This window comes from Pseudopipra pipra, chromosome 1 (assembly GCF_036250125.1).
Source record: "Pseudopipra pipra isolate bDixPip1 chromosome 1, bDixPip1.hap1, whole genome shotgun sequence".
Classification (NCBI taxonomy): Eukaryota; Metazoa; Chordata; class Aves; order Passeriformes; family Pipridae; genus Pseudopipra; species Pseudopipra pipra.
In genome coordinates this window covers 147981108-147997385 of record NC_087549.1, presented here as the reverse complement: position 1 = coordinate 147997385, position 16278 = coordinate 147981108, and the positions used below count along the sequence as shown (strand labels likewise).

The 16278-nt window shown below is 39.6% G+C and overlaps 1 protein-coding gene across 5 annotated transcripts in view; it reads left to right on the top strand.

Moving 5' to 3' along the window:
* Positions 1 to 16278, top strand: part of DPP6 (dipeptidyl peptidase like 6) — a 549686-nt gene that overhangs the window by 495514 nt on the left and 37894 nt on the right. For all 5 annotated transcript variants that reach the window (XM_064638400.1, XM_064638386.1, XM_064638369.1 and 2 more), the window contains exons 10-15: positions 794 to 891; positions 5558 to 5681; positions 6525 to 6563; positions 12964 to 13071; positions 13651 to 13742; positions 15517 to 15564. In XM_064638400.1, the coding sequence (XP_064494470.1) occupies positions 794 to 891; positions 5558 to 5681; positions 6525 to 6563; positions 12964 to 13071; positions 13651 to 13742; positions 15517 to 15564 (509 nt within the window). The remainder of the gene's footprint in view (positions 1 to 793; positions 892 to 5557; positions 5682 to 6524; positions 6564 to 12963; positions 13072 to 13650; positions 13743 to 15516; positions 15565 to 16278) is intronic.

Below are 16278 nucleotides of genomic sequence, written 5' to 3'. Positions count from 1 at the left end.
ATACATACATATATTCTATATTATGACACAAAAAAAAAAATAAAATAAAGAAGGAAAATGTAGTGTTTGGGCTTCCTTAGAATATCCAGGATGGCCTAATGTGAGAGGACACATAGTCTGGTTTTAGAGCCTTATGGTGCCTGAGCATTACACAGAACACAGTGAAAGACAGAGAAGACTTAAGACCCATTCTGTCCATAATTGTGGAGACCTGCAGTGGGTGCACAGCACCAGCACAGCTCTCTACCAGTACAGACACACTGCTGCTCTTATTGCTGTAATTTTCTGTTCTAAAGCAGTACAGGGGTGTCTGCTGCAGTCATTTCTTCTGGGTGTCTTGCTTTAAGCACTGATTACCCAAGACCTCACATATTGGTCCAAGTGAACCATAATTTAGCAGGAGAGATATCCACATAATATGCAGGTCTTGTGGAAATCACAGTGGTTCAACAGGGGATGCCCTTTCCTACAGTACAAAATGAATCACTATTTTACTATATCGATCATCATCCTGTTAGACAATCTTTTATCAAAAGGTGCATGAAACAGCAATATTTCCAGTTGCTATGAAAAGTAGATTTTTATTACCAAGTGTCCTAAGTAAAATTACCCCTTATTTGTGCCTACTGACCTCTCCACACTGTGCCACATCACTACAGTTGCAGTTTCCCTGTGAATGACCACGGCAATCTAGTCCATATCCCCATACAATTAAAATCCGTGGGGATGTAATAAATCAAAACCATTCTGTGTTGTATATGATATGCTAATTTATTCTTATTTTAAAATCCAGGCTGGAATGGAAAATCCAACTATTTCTTTGCATGTGATTGGCCTGAATGGACCCACTCATGACCTGGAAATGACTCCACCAGATGATCAGAGGATGAGGTAGGTGCTTTCTTGCCCTGGAATGCTGGACCTCAGTTGTCTTGGGGTTTTAGCTCAGAGCCTGACTTTTTTTTTTTAGACCATTTTTCTTTCTCTACTGCTATGAAGGAGTTTCATTTTGTGTAAATCTGCTTAATTTTTTTTCCAAATTATTTGTCTTTTTACTTCTATTTTGTATAACATTATCAGTTTTTCATTTGAAATTGCTGTGACACAGACTGACTTTAGAGTGGGGTTATTTTTTGGCAACTTGACAGAATGTCCCTAAATCTATAAGAACACCTTCATTCCACTTGGAATCACAGGCATTATAGGAGGGATATTGTCTGCAGCCTGTATGAGAGACCATGAAGCAGAAACAGGGCACCCTATAGCACAGCAAACACGAGCTCATGACGTGAACATAGGAATGAAACCAGGTGGACATTCTGCAAATACATTGCCCGATCTTCATTCAAAATAAGAAAGAAAGCTCTTTGCTGTTTTTAAGGCACAGTTTATTAGTTTATTTTAGAAGCTGTCCTGCAATTCAGCCAACTACTTAGAAATCCATTTCTAATTACATGCTTAAGTCTTCATTCAACAGGAGTTTAAAAGTTTGGCTTGGACTTCGATGTGTGGCCAAAGCTTGTATTTAGCATTTGTGTTTGTGTTTACATTGCACATCTACATTGTTCAGGAGAGAAGGTAGTGCATGGTGCTCCTCCGTGCAAAGATTGGAGATTATAACCCAAAGCCAGATTTTCAATAACTTTGATTTAAACTTGAAGTAGCTCTGTAGAAGGGCAAGCAAAATCAGACTCTGTTTCTACATCTCAAGTATCCAGAGTGACTCTTCCATATGCAATGCTGCAGGATTGCATATGTCATTCCCAGGCACATCACTTGTTCTTGTAGGAGCATCCAGCCAATGCACAGGCTCATGTTTTTCAGCTGATAGCTAAATTAGTGTAATTCCAGTCCAAAAAAGACAGGAGTTACAGCACAGGGCTAACAAATCAGGGCAGTGTGGGGGACAGGGGAGGGTGCAGGTGTGACTTTCATTATGCATGATAAGGATATAAGGACTGTGGATAAGGCTGCATCGTCGTCTGACAAGAGGACACTTAACCAGTGGGATTATTTACGGTGACAATTCCGTTCTTTAATAGGAAAGCAACTGTCAGCCTTAGAACATGTTTACACTGAATAACTCTAAAATACTCCAAATCCATTTATGCAACAAAAGATGTATGACCTGTGATCGAACCAAATGGGCATAAATGCAATTTCCTTTCAAAAATACAACTTTAGATCTGCATACAGCAGGAAGGAGTTCAGGATCGTGGTGTTCCCATCACAGTATCCCCATGGCAGTATCAAAACGGCAGCTCCCGGACAACATAATTTCTCTGTTGGTAACATTCTCTGTAAATAGAGAGGCTCAGAAACATTTTAATTACAGCAATAACTTCAGACTGCAGGATCCAAGTGTTGTTAATAAATTTGTTCTGTATGGTTATGGGTGGCCGTAATTTATTTGGTCACAATCAATATTGCAAAATGATGCAAAATACATCATAATTAATTACTGTCTGTATATTTCATCAAAGCCATGGCAATTGCCATCTCTAGGGCATGACATAAGTAGTGCTGCTAGAGCAACAGGGGTGCATTTTCATTATGCATATGTTTTCTGAAATGAGAGGATTAGTGTGATAACATTTCATTAAAATAGGCAAGAGGGATGCACTGCACAGTTAGTTACAGAAGAGAGTTTCAGGGAAGCAGGAGAAGCTGGTGATAAGGATCTCCAAGCAGACTCGTCCTGTCTGAAGCATTTCAATGTTCTCAGTCAGTTCACGTAGATGATCTATGGACAGAGTGGTATTTCGTGTTCTTTTTATCTGGAGCAAAGTGATTTAGTACAATTAATAAAGCAGATAATAAAGTGGAGATATGCCACAGTCTTTTTTCTTTAAAAATTAAAATAAGTCAGAAATTTTCCACAGAAATTAGATATTTTTCAGTCAAAAGAAAACCAGAAACCAGAGCTGATGATGGAAAGACATATTTTGCAGGGAAATGTACAATATTGATAACTTTTCCTTTTTAAAAATCTTTCATTATAAACATTTTTTGCCAAATTTTCTGCAAGTCGTGCTTTTCTAAGAGAAAAAGAAAGGAAAGGGGTGGAAATTACAGGGAAAAGAAAAGTAAAAAAATGTTATAACATTTAATGCCTGAAAACCACTGAACCTCAAGAATTACATCATCAGGTGGTCAGAATTGGATCATGACCCATCTTATTTCTCATGTCATATTTGCATCTCAGGTGGCAAATTAAGGAACATGTTATTTCCCCTGAGTGCAGAAATTGTCACTGTCCTTGCATAGGCCAGGCACAAATAAATAATGAAGAAACTCAGACAACTCTAGCCTGAATCCAAGGCAGGAGCCATCTGTGCCCCAGGGACCACGGCCTGTCACTTGGCCACGTATCACTGTGTTCTTTGTGGTGTTTATGGCTTTATTACTGTGGTCATACAGTAAGTATTCATATGATAGATTCATACCTAATATGTTGGATTGATACTCCAGGAAGCAGCCCTGGAAAGCTGGGATATGAACAAGGGTGCTGCAGAATAACCAGTCTCAGATGATTGCAAACCCAACCACCAATGTCTTTACTGGGATGGGGTCTAGATTTTGCTTTATGGGGAAAAATAAGTTCTCCTTAAATCAGCTCCATATAAAATCTGGGATAGGTCAGGTGGAGAGGGCTTGGGAAATGCACTGACTTCTCCTTTCTCCCCACTGGCTGCTCAACCAGTGCAGCTGCTGGAGCAGCAGATGTTTAAAATTAACTGAGATGAATCACACCTTATTGTCTCATTTTCTTCTGCAAAATGGGAACCATAAAACTTGGTTGTCCTACAGAGGAGATGTGAAGGGAAATAAATGAAAGACTCAACACTACTGAGAAATTAAAATACTGACTATACAAGTATCTGCAGTTATCTGTGGGCTAGGTTATCCTGATGGCTGGGAGAGGCTTCAGAGAGAAATTGAGACTCTATGCCTTTCTTTAGGGTGTTAGGGAAGCTCTTGAGGCACCTAAAATAATAATTAAAATTCCTGAGAAAAAAACCATGGTTTCAGTGTTCAAACGGTGAGAGGGATGTAAAAATTGAATATATTACCTTGAAACCTTAAATTGGAATTATGGAAAAAATGGTCCAAGCCACAATAGGTACTAAATTTACATTCCTTTTCTGTGGAGGCTGAATCTGGTCAGTTCATTTTGGAAAGAAAAAAAGAGACAGTTATACAGTTTAATTTTGCTTTGTTGTTTTTTTTTCCTCTTAGGGCCCATGCTGTTGCAGATATAGAGTAAAATTACAATTTTATTTCAGGCCCTAAATTTTCAGACTGCTGTTGTCTCACCTGGGTGTATCCTTCACATCCAGTGCACTGGATGCAAGTGTTGAGGTCTTTTGTTATTTTTCCCAAGCCAATTTCAGACAGTAAATATTACTGAAAACTGGAAAATCAATTTCCAACTTGTTATTTTTCTAGACAAACAGGCCTTTGTGGTTTTGCCCTTTTTATTCAGTATATGCAGGAGCGTTTGCCAGAACACGAAGTACTCTCCAGTGACACAGCACATTATTTCCAATGAGAGCAACAATTCCTTATGCATATTTTATAGCAAACAAATGAACTAATAAATTTTTTATAGACTGTATGCTGTAAAATGTCATATTATAATTTAAGGATGTCTTTGGCCCACATAGCCCAGCAGTATATTATAACATCACCAACTTTGACAACTCAGCCAGAGTTGTACCCTACAAATAAAGTGGTGGAGACCTGAATTGCTGCAGAGGTGGACATCACCATACCCTGGCTCTGAGAAGGCAACCATCAGCGAATTTATTCCTGATCCTGTGTTTTCCAGCCCAGCCTAGGTGGTTCCACTGCTCACTAGTGCAGAGGACTTCTGTGCACCCCACATTCATGATTTACTTCAAGTGGTATCACAACCTGAATGTGTCCAGCAATAGAGGATGGTGCTGGGAGTGTGGGAGGTTTGCCAATGCAGACCCTGAAATATCTGCTTTATGGCAACCAGCTGCATCTGCTTTACAGAAATCTCATGTTGTTCCCAACTCTATCCTTCTTGGTATTTGCCTTTTTAATGCAAGGATCCACTCGTGGATACTTAGGTGTGCAGTTGGCATAATTAGAGGCCCTTAACTTTTCATAAAGCGTGAAGAATCCAGCCATTGGTGGTGGTGGGTCTGAGTCAGCCAGTTAGCGTGCTCAGAATGGAAATGGTTTGCAATTTCTTTTCCACATGTGCATAAATTTGTAGCTCCAGGCATTTTAATTCTTCTCAGAAGACAGAATAGCTTGAAAGATTCTTTATCTCCGTATTCGTCACTTCTTTGAAAATAACTTTCAGAAGTGTCAGATAAAACACCTGCACAGCCTTAAAAATGTCATTTTTAAGGTTTGAAATATATACATAAGGCAGCCTAAAGACATCAAGACACAATGTTCTTAATAACCAGAGATATCTCCTGGACCGTTTGCCTGTGGCAGCCCCCAAATGCTCTGCCATGTGGGAATTCATTAGGGATGGCAGGTCTGTGATTTCGTTTATGTATGTCTGTGTTTGCAGGGACTACTACATAACCATGGTGAAATGGGCAACCAGCACCAAGGTGGCAGTAAACTGGCTGAACAGGGCCCAGAATGTGTCAATCCTGACGCTGTGCGATGCCACCACTGGAGTTTGCACGAAGGTAGGAGAGCCAAGCAAAGGGGTCACTCGCCATCAGTTTTTATAACCCAAGGAAGAAGAAACTATTTAAGTTATTTTCCCTCATGACACATCAGCTGGCACATATTTATTAAGGCAGACACAGAATATAAACAATGTTTGCAATATTTACTTTTTTTTAACACCTACAAGGCCAAGAATACTCTGTGTGTGTGTGTGAGAGAAAGTGATTACTTGTCTTGAAATATCTATGTTCAGAAGCAAGCACACACATCTCAACAGTTTGTAACCTGAACACCTTTGCAACAGTCTGGTTGCATTATATATATTTAATGCCATTAAAACCAGCTCATGTTTATCTACACCCATTTTAATTGTAGTTTAATTAATCCCTTCTATAAATGCAGTAATATAAATGGTGCATGAATATAAGCTCTGTATTAACAGATTCTATATTTTAAACTGACATAGGTGTTTTCAGAGTAGAAAATTGTCCTGATACACCCATCCCTTGAAAAATGATGCAATTCTTTGTATAGAGCACTGTACAGAAAATTTCTCAGTAACATTCATTTAACCTTTATTTATTTCTTAAAAAGCTTTATTTCTTTGGGGAACAGTATATCTTGTGGATTTATGTGTTTGGTCTGTATGAGTAAAATGCTTTCTTGATCTAGTGCATACTTATTTGTTGGAGAGGAAAGGCAAGGAGAGGAGCCACTGGATTCCACTCCTGAAGCATATATTGAAACAGTTTCTTTGTATTTCTGAACAACCTTTCAAATTCAATCCAACAGCTTCCTGCCCTGATGAGCAAAATGTAATAAATGACAAGTATTGTATTAATGTTCTTTTTCTGTTTTAGAAACATGAAGATGAGAGTGACGCCTGGCTACACAGACAGGTAATATCGATCTTCTCCTTGCAGTCAAGTTTTTGGCAGGTTTTTTGTTTCATTTTGTTTTCCACCAAAGAGAAAATCTGATTTCCAGACCTGAAAAAGATACTTGGAAGATGGCATGATCTGTATTATAGAAAAGAGTCTCTCGGTAACAAACAAGTTCTTACTGAAGATGCCATCTTCTCTGGTAGGTCCCCCAGTTCTTAGCCTGCAATTTACTCAGATTTAAAAGAGATGAAAAGCTGATGGTGAAAATTCACCCACTACCAGTATTTGTGTAGGACTCAACAACCTCAGAGGTAGCCCTTCATACCCTGCCTTGAGACTGAGAATGATTTAAACAGTATGGTGCTTGTTTTATGGTCATTTTAATTGAGGATCTGTGCTCCATTCAGAGACAAAATCATGAAGATAGGACTTTTTATGTTACTTAAAGATCATATCTCAGGCACATGGTGTGACTCTTGGGGATGGTCCTGTGCGGGGCTTAGAGTTGGACTCGATCATCCTCGTGGGTCCTTTCCAACTCAGCATATTTTGTGTGATTCTGTGATATATAACACTTGCCCAGGAATCAGTTTGTGAAGTGACCTCAGGTTTGATTAAGCTGTTCTTGAGAGAGAAGCTGTGATACCAATTCAGCCACAACACTCAACTGTTTTTCAAGCATTGTGTGAATGCCAGACAGGGAGCAGCATGTCTGATAAAGATCTTCTACTGTATATTTTTCCAAGTCCAGATTTAAAGCATTTCATGTTTTTGTCACACCTTGTTCAGAGGAGCCAAGAACATGTAGAAATTACACTACATCAGTTCATAGCAAGAGCAATGCTCTCCTCTGTTCAAGTGGCTGTCCTGCAGCAATGGGCTGTGTGTGATCCAGATAAAAATTGATTGTACAGTGGAAATAGAGTTTGTGCTCCAAGCATTTCAAATAATCTTTTGCTGGTGTGCACAGGTATAGAGTAAAAACTGCTGAAGTGTTGTTTACATTCATAAGAACTGTGTTGGCTTGAGTAGGAAACAAAAGCTTGAAAGACAAGCCAAGTCGAGATAAGTTGCCCAGATATTATATATTAAAAAAGAAAAAGGGCTTCACAGTATTCATTTATTTTATAAGTTGAAGGCTAGTTGTAATCCTTTCACTGCTATTTACTGCAGTATATTAGAACTTGTGTTTTATAGAATTAATACTGTATAGCAGAACTTGTGTTTTTACACTGCTGTGGTTCTTTAGTTACTTACCTACTACATGGACAGGCATTAAAAGATGATACTTTATCCTCAATATCTGAAGTAAATGATCTGTCAGTCTCTAATGGGCCTGCTCCAGGGAGATATATTTTGTTTTACTATATCTCCAAAGAGCATATACTTATATTGAGAGCACACACTTAGTTTGATGTTAGAGAAGGTTGTTCATTACAGCAAAATGAGTCAGACATCTCAGTACTAAACTAAGATAACATTTTCTATGGACTTTGGAGACATTTGATAGCACCCTTCAAAAGCTTTTGTAAGAGTCTGAAGAATTATAGAGCTATTTCCCCTGTGTTTCTGACAACAAAATCACTTTAAATTCTAGTTTTGGCTGAATATGATCACTAGGATAATTGTATTTTCTATATTTACCCTTTATTTTATGACACATTAATCTAGATAACTGGAAAGCTATTTTCATGGCGTGTCTGATTATGAGAATGATGTGAAAATGTTAAATGCTAGTGTGAGTCCACTAACCTCTTCAAGAAGGAGATAATTGCACATCAGGCAGCTACTGAAGGAGCTCAGGAACGTGGCTCAGCTGGGGATGAAGACTCCTTGGTTGAGACATTTTAGTATATATGCAAATCAGCCAGGTGCCAAATCCCCTCTGGAGACACCCAGTGTGGTGAGCAGTGGGGCCACACAGTCAATGGGCTCTGGGCAGGATTCAGCTCACCCTGAAGAAGGCACCCACTGCCTGGTTGTCCAGCTTTCTCTGTGTGCTCCTTTGACCAGACCTCCTTCTGAGAAGTTTTAAATCACTGGGACCAAGGAGTCTAATTGCTTGCCTTTTTCTTTAAAAAAAAGCCTTAAAAGTGCTCCATATGCATGGTTTGAAAGGCATACACAGGCTTTACCTTTTTCTTGGAAATTTAAGTGCATCTGGTCTTCCTGGAATAGGGACAAAGTTCACAGTCAGCTGGGAGCAGGAGACAAGGAGTTTATACCAGGGACATGAGGGAGTCTCCAAGGATGACAGGGTTGACTTTTTTCCAGCTGTTTGAAATACTGGGAGTTCTGAGATAGGGTGTACAACTCATGAACTTGACTTCTGTTGTAGTGTTTTGGCAACTCAGTGTCATTTAATAGTCTGTGGAAGGTCACAGCAAATGATCTCATTTCCTTGTGGGCTTAAGTTCATGAATACATTTTACACAAGTCCAAAATCTTTGGAGAGCCTCTCCCCAACACAGGCAAAGAGAAATACTACAGTCGCTGTCTGTGTAGCTGAAAAATAGGATAAACTACTTAAAACATGATGAGAAATATACAATATTTACACAGGATTTGCTAGAAAGTATCTGTCACACTTTTTCAGATGAGGTGGCACATGTTCACTAAAACTGTCTAAGGACTCTGGAAGTTTTTACTTCTTTTATTTATATACTTGCTTGTGCACTTCTGAGCATAAAAGCCAGACATTTAATTTTGTTTAAATATACAAATTGTTTGAGACAGTAATTACAGCTGTAAACAATTTTGTTTCAATTTTTGTGAAGAAGCCATTTTCCAGTAGTACCAGTGATGGTCATGTACAGACAATGAGTCAGCAAGGGAGAAATAACACAATTTCTGAGCACCTGCTGAAGATAAACTTTACTGGCATTTTAATTAGTTTATTTATTTAATTGTGAATGTGGCCCGAAAAAAAAAAATTTAATTATAAACCAGGGTGCAATTGCAACTCCCCCTTTAAAGGCTTTGACATTGACGTTGGCAGGATCAGGAGATTACCATAAAATTGTTTAGAGACTTATAACCTCCAAAACTCTCTGTGTGGGTTGGCTGCCCTCCCCTGATAACAGTTTCTTTGGGTTGCATTTTACTTTCCAGTCCCCTGTTTCACTGGTGTTTCAGATGACCTCAGTCTGAAACTAAAGACTTGCTCTGTCAAAAGGCTGAGATGTTGAACACCTCACACCATCTTTCTTTTATTACTGCCTTGCCTTGATCCTGTTTGCATGAAAACCCAGTAATTATTCTTACATGTAGTTAATAGGGAGTACAAAATGAGATCTTTTAAATAAAAACAGAGTTCAGAGAAACTTATGAACAAGATCCACTTTTTCACCCTGTAAAGCCCTTTTGCCATGGAATTATCCCGTAACTGACCTAATGTTGGACTATAGACAAGGGACACAACACAAATAAGACCCAGAGTCCCATAACTCAAATACCCAAAGTCATCTGCCAGAGCTAAAAAGCAGCTTCTGGCTACAAAAAAATCTTTTTGATACTTAAACAAAGAGTCCTGATTTGATCCAGTGGAGGGGATGGGTACCCAGAGGCACAGGCTCCTCTCCTCTCCAGCTGATGACCCTGTATTTTGGTGCAGGTGCCATTCTGAGATGGCCAGGTGTGGTGCACCCAGCCACAGCTGAGCATGGAGACAGGGATGGAGGATGAAGCTCAGCATTGCCCCAGGGGCTGAGTGTGTCAGGAGATGGAAAGAGATCTTCCCCCTCTGCCCTAAAGAGGAGGTGACTTCATTATCCCAGTAGAGTTGATGCACGTGTTGGATGTTTGGTTTTTTTGTTGTTGGATTTAAACAAAGCATTTACCAATATACAAAGGGTTAAAAGGATGCATGTCACACCTATCTGTTTATCAGAGCTATGGGCCTGTGACACTTAAATTATTGGGACATTTCCCAATTTATTTGTTTTTGTGTAATTGTTATTCTTTACTCCAGGACTTTGTGCTCCTCTCTAAGACCTACAGAAGCTGAGATTGCATTTAGAATTGTCCCCTCACTCATCCTGATTCTGCCAAACTTGGGATAAGCCTCTGAGGCACTCCTGGGTTTCTTCTCCTGACCATTTGGAGATCTGGCTGAGCAAAAGTACAAGAAGAGCCATAAGGACTTCAGGAGTGTCCTATGGAATCTCACCACTGCCTCTGTCCCGTCATTCTGTCCTTAGCAGGCACAGCAGCTGATGTATTTAAGGACAGTGTGCGACCTGTCTGCTTTCTGCAGTCCAGTCCTCTCATATTTCACCAGCATCTACACCAAAACGTTACAGACATTTGAGACTATAACCATGTCTATTCCCTTTAAGATCTATTAATGAAACATGAGTTTCTTCAATCCCTTTTTGCACCTTCTCATACCAGCTGCTTCCATAAACCTCCTGTGGCAAAAAATTCCAAACATTCCCTACCTGCTGCATAGTAAAAGTATTTTCTTTTACTGGCATTAAACTGCTCTATTATTTTCAAGGAGGGCTGTTCTGTTTTGGTGTTGTGGGATTCAGTCAATAATAGTCGACCAAAGGCTCAGACAATTCATATCACATGCAGAATATTTTAATAATGTGCTCAGTGTAGCTCCCTACAGTAAAAAATCCTGTTACAAGAGAATTTCAGCCTGTCCCTGCATTTACCACCTGGGATCTGTCATCATCTCTGTCACAAAGTCCTGATTGTATTAATGTGTTGTCTTTCCAGTAATAGGAATGTGCAAACAGCCCGTCTTGTAACATCAACCCAGTGCTAAAACCTCACATCTGTCACCTGTGCCATGAAGCTCCTTTCCCTGTAACTATGAATGTACCTCAAACTCATTTGCACAATGCCTGCTCTTGCTGGCAGAGATGGATTGCTGGAATATATAATGCAGAAGGCACAGATATAGAAATGGAGGGTGAAATCATTGCTACTTACCTCAGTAAAAGAAAACCTGTCGAGCAGAAGGTTTGCCCGAGCTATCACAGTCATTATTCAATGAGTTTTTTCATGTTATGAAAGGCATTTGGAAATAATATAGAGTTTCATGTTTCAGGTTCCAGAACAATGTCAGAAACAAATGAAACCATTATTTCCTAGAGCTGCAAGACGCTGTAAATGGGCATATTTTAAAATATACTGTAAACCTAAGCAGGGGAAAATGAAAGGAAAAAGGAACAATTTGAACACCTAATATAGCATTGATAAATCTGATAAATAGTGGAAAAGAATTAATCAGTAAAGAACTGGGAGCAAAGGCACATACAGCAAGAATAATGTGCTAGCTTGTGAGAAATAAAAATGTTTATTCCTTGGCTGTAGGTGTTTGTATGAGCCATGGGTCTCCCAGAACAATGAAGTTCTTGCCAGTTCATTGTGGTATCTTGGCACGTGCCAAGCAGAAAGCCACAGTGTTTGATTAACACTAAACCAAAGGAGGACCCAGAAGAGGCTGAGCAACAGTCTCCCTGTTGACTGCCCTGGAAGAAGAAGGGTCCACAAAGCTGGGCCAAGGAAGGCAGGGCTCATCCAGCCACAGAAAAGCCTGATATCACAGGAGAGGTTCAGCAGAGGTTTGGCCCTTTATTTAGTCCCAGCTACTCGAGATTCAGAGAGAGCTTCATGTAGCCAGTTCCCTTGGTACAGTGCTCCTGTGTCACACCATATGGACCATCCTTCTGCTTTCCCTGTAGCCTGCTGTTCAACCATCTCATGCAGTGACTTCTCATGTGCCTCAGGGTTCCTCTACAAAAAGAAGACATCCTTCCAGGAGATGCTTGCTTGCCGTATGTGGTGTTTGATTTTCCTTCTGCTGAGTCTCTTCTATCTCTGGTTGAAAGTTCTAGTCACCCACTAAAAGTCAATCACCACATTCACCTGGGAGCTCTGTGTCAAAGACAGTTCTGCAAGAGATCCTCTCCTTCATAAATAATTCAGTGAGATAAGCATTTGTAAGACAGGAGAAAAAGACAGCAGTTAGATGCTGTTAGTTGTGTTTCCTCCAGGACAGGAACAAATCCATTCTTCCAGCAGAGTAAACAGGGTGTGTCATACTTGTGCCAGCAAGGTTCAAATGAGCTCTAAAGGCTGTATTCCAACTGCCCCAAGCAGTCAGCTGTATATGTGTACTTTTGGCTTTGCAAATGGGAATTGACTTTATAGCAAAGAAACTCTCCTTGTTGCCTGTCTCCGTCTTCCCACAGCTGAAAAGTGTCTGCTTTCCCAAGAGCAAGAAGCAATAATCTTCAAAACTTTCTTCAGTTTTCAGTGGGCTTTCTGTTTGCCTCAGGTTGCTGTCAAGGAGCACTTTCTATTTCACTGTGAATTAATTTCACCAGGGTTTGCAGTGCTGAGCAACTCTAAATACCATAAACGAACAGTAAAACAATCCTTAAATTTGCTGCTTATACAGAACGAAGAGCCGATTTTTTCCAAGGACGGTCGGAAGTTTTTCTTTGTCCGAGCCATTCCCCAGGGAGGACGTGGAAAGTTCTACCACATTGCCATGTCATCATCACAGGTAACTCACTCACTGCCACCTGAGGCAGACAGCAATGAAAAGTAGTACCTGTGCTTGTGCCGGAAAGACTGGAAGGTGCAAATGTAGAAAGGTCTTGTGCATAAAAGAAAAAAAAAAACTTAAATGATGCTTTATTGGGCATGAGATAACATGAATTTACAAATTAAACACTTAGAAGCAAAAGGTCAACCGTGTCTTTGCAAATATTGTCATTGGTTTGGTTTAGTTTTTTTTAATACCACCTCAGTTGTAAATGAATAAGTAAATCGCTGCCCTGCGATAAAAAATTAATTAGAAGCATGTGGGCATGCTGGATTGGAGGAAGGAGTTTGAAGCTGCTCTGTGCTGAATTCATATAATTAACTTCAGTGGAATTATGGTTAAGATGATTCTGACTCCCCATTATTTCTATGCCTGCAGATTCACAGAAATAGCAGGTGGGGTGGTGGAAATTGCAGATGCAAGGTTTATTTTTCATGGGCAATGGAGTCAAAAGAGCTGTCTTCTTCAGAAGAGGAGCTGTGCTCAGGTATCTTCTTTTAAGAGTAAAGAAATCTAATATTCTTTTCTGTCTGGCAGCCCAACAGTAGCAGCGACAACTTACAGGCTATTACATCTGGCGATTGGGATGTGACAAAGATACTGGCATATGATGAAAAGAGGCATAAAATGTAAGTAAACGTTGGCCTGACAAATCAGTCTTCCCTTGTTTAGCCCTGGGCTGTGGGGTCAATTACAACGATGCTGTGTATACATCTGAAATGTATGAGCATGAGGTGGAGATAAGAAAGCAGGAGAAGTTGTCTCCCTTTTGGCTTAACCTCTCACACTATTACATATATCTTGTGTTACTTTGATTTTATCTGTACAGTTCAAACCTCTCTTTCTGCAAATATTAAATCTATTTGTGCAGAGCAGTAATTTCTCCTGCTGCAACTTCTGAATTTAGCCTCTGAAGGAAAGAAGTCTATTTTCATTGACCACCTAGATAGTCAGTTTTAGAAAGAATCCTTTGTTGACCTGCAAAAATATCCATGCATTAGGGGGGAAAAAAAAGTATTTAGGTAGAATTAAAAAAACAAGCAAACAAAACAAACAAACAAAACCCCCAAACAAAAAACAAACAAACCACAAAAAACCCACCGTTCTTCACACCTGCCCTTTGTGCTTGTAAAATAACTTCTGTAAATATTCACTTTTTCAAATACACTTCAGGAAATTACATAATAAAATATTTGCAAGGCTTTCTGGAATAAAATAACATGTAGATTCCTTTCCAGGCGAAGTTTCAGATGGATGTGAGGCTCTCACCTCTGAGTTACTTAATGTCACTGAAACTTGAGTAAAAAGTCTCTGGAATATAATAAACATTGAGTTATCATTAAAAGCACAATGCTTCTTCAAGGTTTTGAATGCTCTCAATTGCCAATAACTCAGTACAATATAGAATCATAGAAACATAGAGTCACAGAATGACTTGGGCTGGAAGGGACCTTAAAAATCATTTAGTTCCAACTCTCTGCCTACCATGGGCAGGAACACCTTCCACTGGACCAGGTTGCTCAGAGCCCCCATCCAACCTGACCTTGAACACTTCCAGGAGTGGTCTAAGCAGCAAACTGGCACCAAAGTCTTATTTGCATTTTAACTGGCAAGCCAAGCAGAAAACAACACGTACAGTTTGTGCAATCCAAGTGTATGCCTGGGCAGGTGCAGCTCGTTGGAAGCAGATCAGCAGGGATGAATATGCTTCCTGATATTATTCACCCCATGGATGCTGTATTTGTTCCTGTGGTCCATCCTTATTCACATGAAATGACATCTGGGGGATCAGTTCATCCCCATGTGTTGGACTGAGGTTGGCCACCTCCAGCAGCATCTCTGTATTGCCTTCAGAAGCCACTGCATAACAGGGCTTTGGGATAAACATCCAGAAAGGAGCTCATCACAGACTCAGAGCAAAACAGGGACAATGAAGTGTTCCTCTGCTTCATACTCTGCCTTCCTTCTCTAAGAGGATATTTCAATGGGTTTCACGTCAGGCCCTGGTTTGCTCTTTAACTGCACAAAGAATAAAAGGTGGTCACAGGAGTTAAAACTGGTTCTAAACAAAATACAAACAAACCAAACAAACATTTAAAGGAAATTCTGAGCCATAAATCTTAATGTAAAAATGTGGATGTCTCTCACTTGTCCACTTGATCCTTTTTGGTTCACTGACAGGACCAGTTTAGGACCCAAACTTTTCCATGCTTGCTTTAACTGTAGTGCATTCTACGACATCCTTGCTTGAGCCTCTGCAGTGATGTGTCCCTCTCTATGTTTTTCTAATTCAGTTTAAACTTTCCTTGCCTTTACAAGATCAGGAAAATGATGATGTGAATGAAGATGTTGTTGCATGAGGTACTTCTAAACACAATTGCCTTTTTGATTTTTCCCCCACAGTTATTTCCACAGCACAGAAGATTTACCAAGGAGGAGACATTTATACAGGTATGTGCCTTACTAACCTCACATACAGAATTTCCCATTTCTTCAGTCTTACACGAATCATTACATAAGCAATTGCAACAGAAGTAGTTTCTTAAGTTTTTGTCTTTAGTGGCATTGCAAGATCTTGCAGTGTGTCACTGGAATAGACAAAACAGCATAACCATAGTGAAAAAAGCTCTTGACATTTGGAAATGTTTTACATTTAGCAATTTTCTCATAGTAATGCCAATTTTAAATTGGTCTTAAGATTGACTGTCACAAAACTTTCCACCCTTGACAGAATTCAGAATTACATAAACTAATGGTATAAACTGTTCTTGTACTTTCAGATAGCCGTTTTCATGGAAATTTGATAGCAGCTCACCTCTTCACAAAACTGAAAAGAATTAACAGTGTGTTATGTTTACAAACCTTCTTCTGCAGTTCCAGGAGAGTTCAGTATCCTCCCTAAGTGTTTGATGAGTAAAAGACGACTTCATAACAAGCTATTGCTAGTGTAGCTATTGTGAAGTATTGTGGAAGCAGATTACAAAGGGGAGGAAACACAAACTTTTCAACAAACATTTTCAAATCATTATTCCACTTGTCCTATTTTTCTTCTCAGTCACTCTGCTGCCATCACAACATCTGCAATGAAGGGCAGAGTTGGCGATGGCATCGTTTGATAAACAACAGTCAGTACAATTTCCTTCTCTCACATGGTATCCTGCCTTT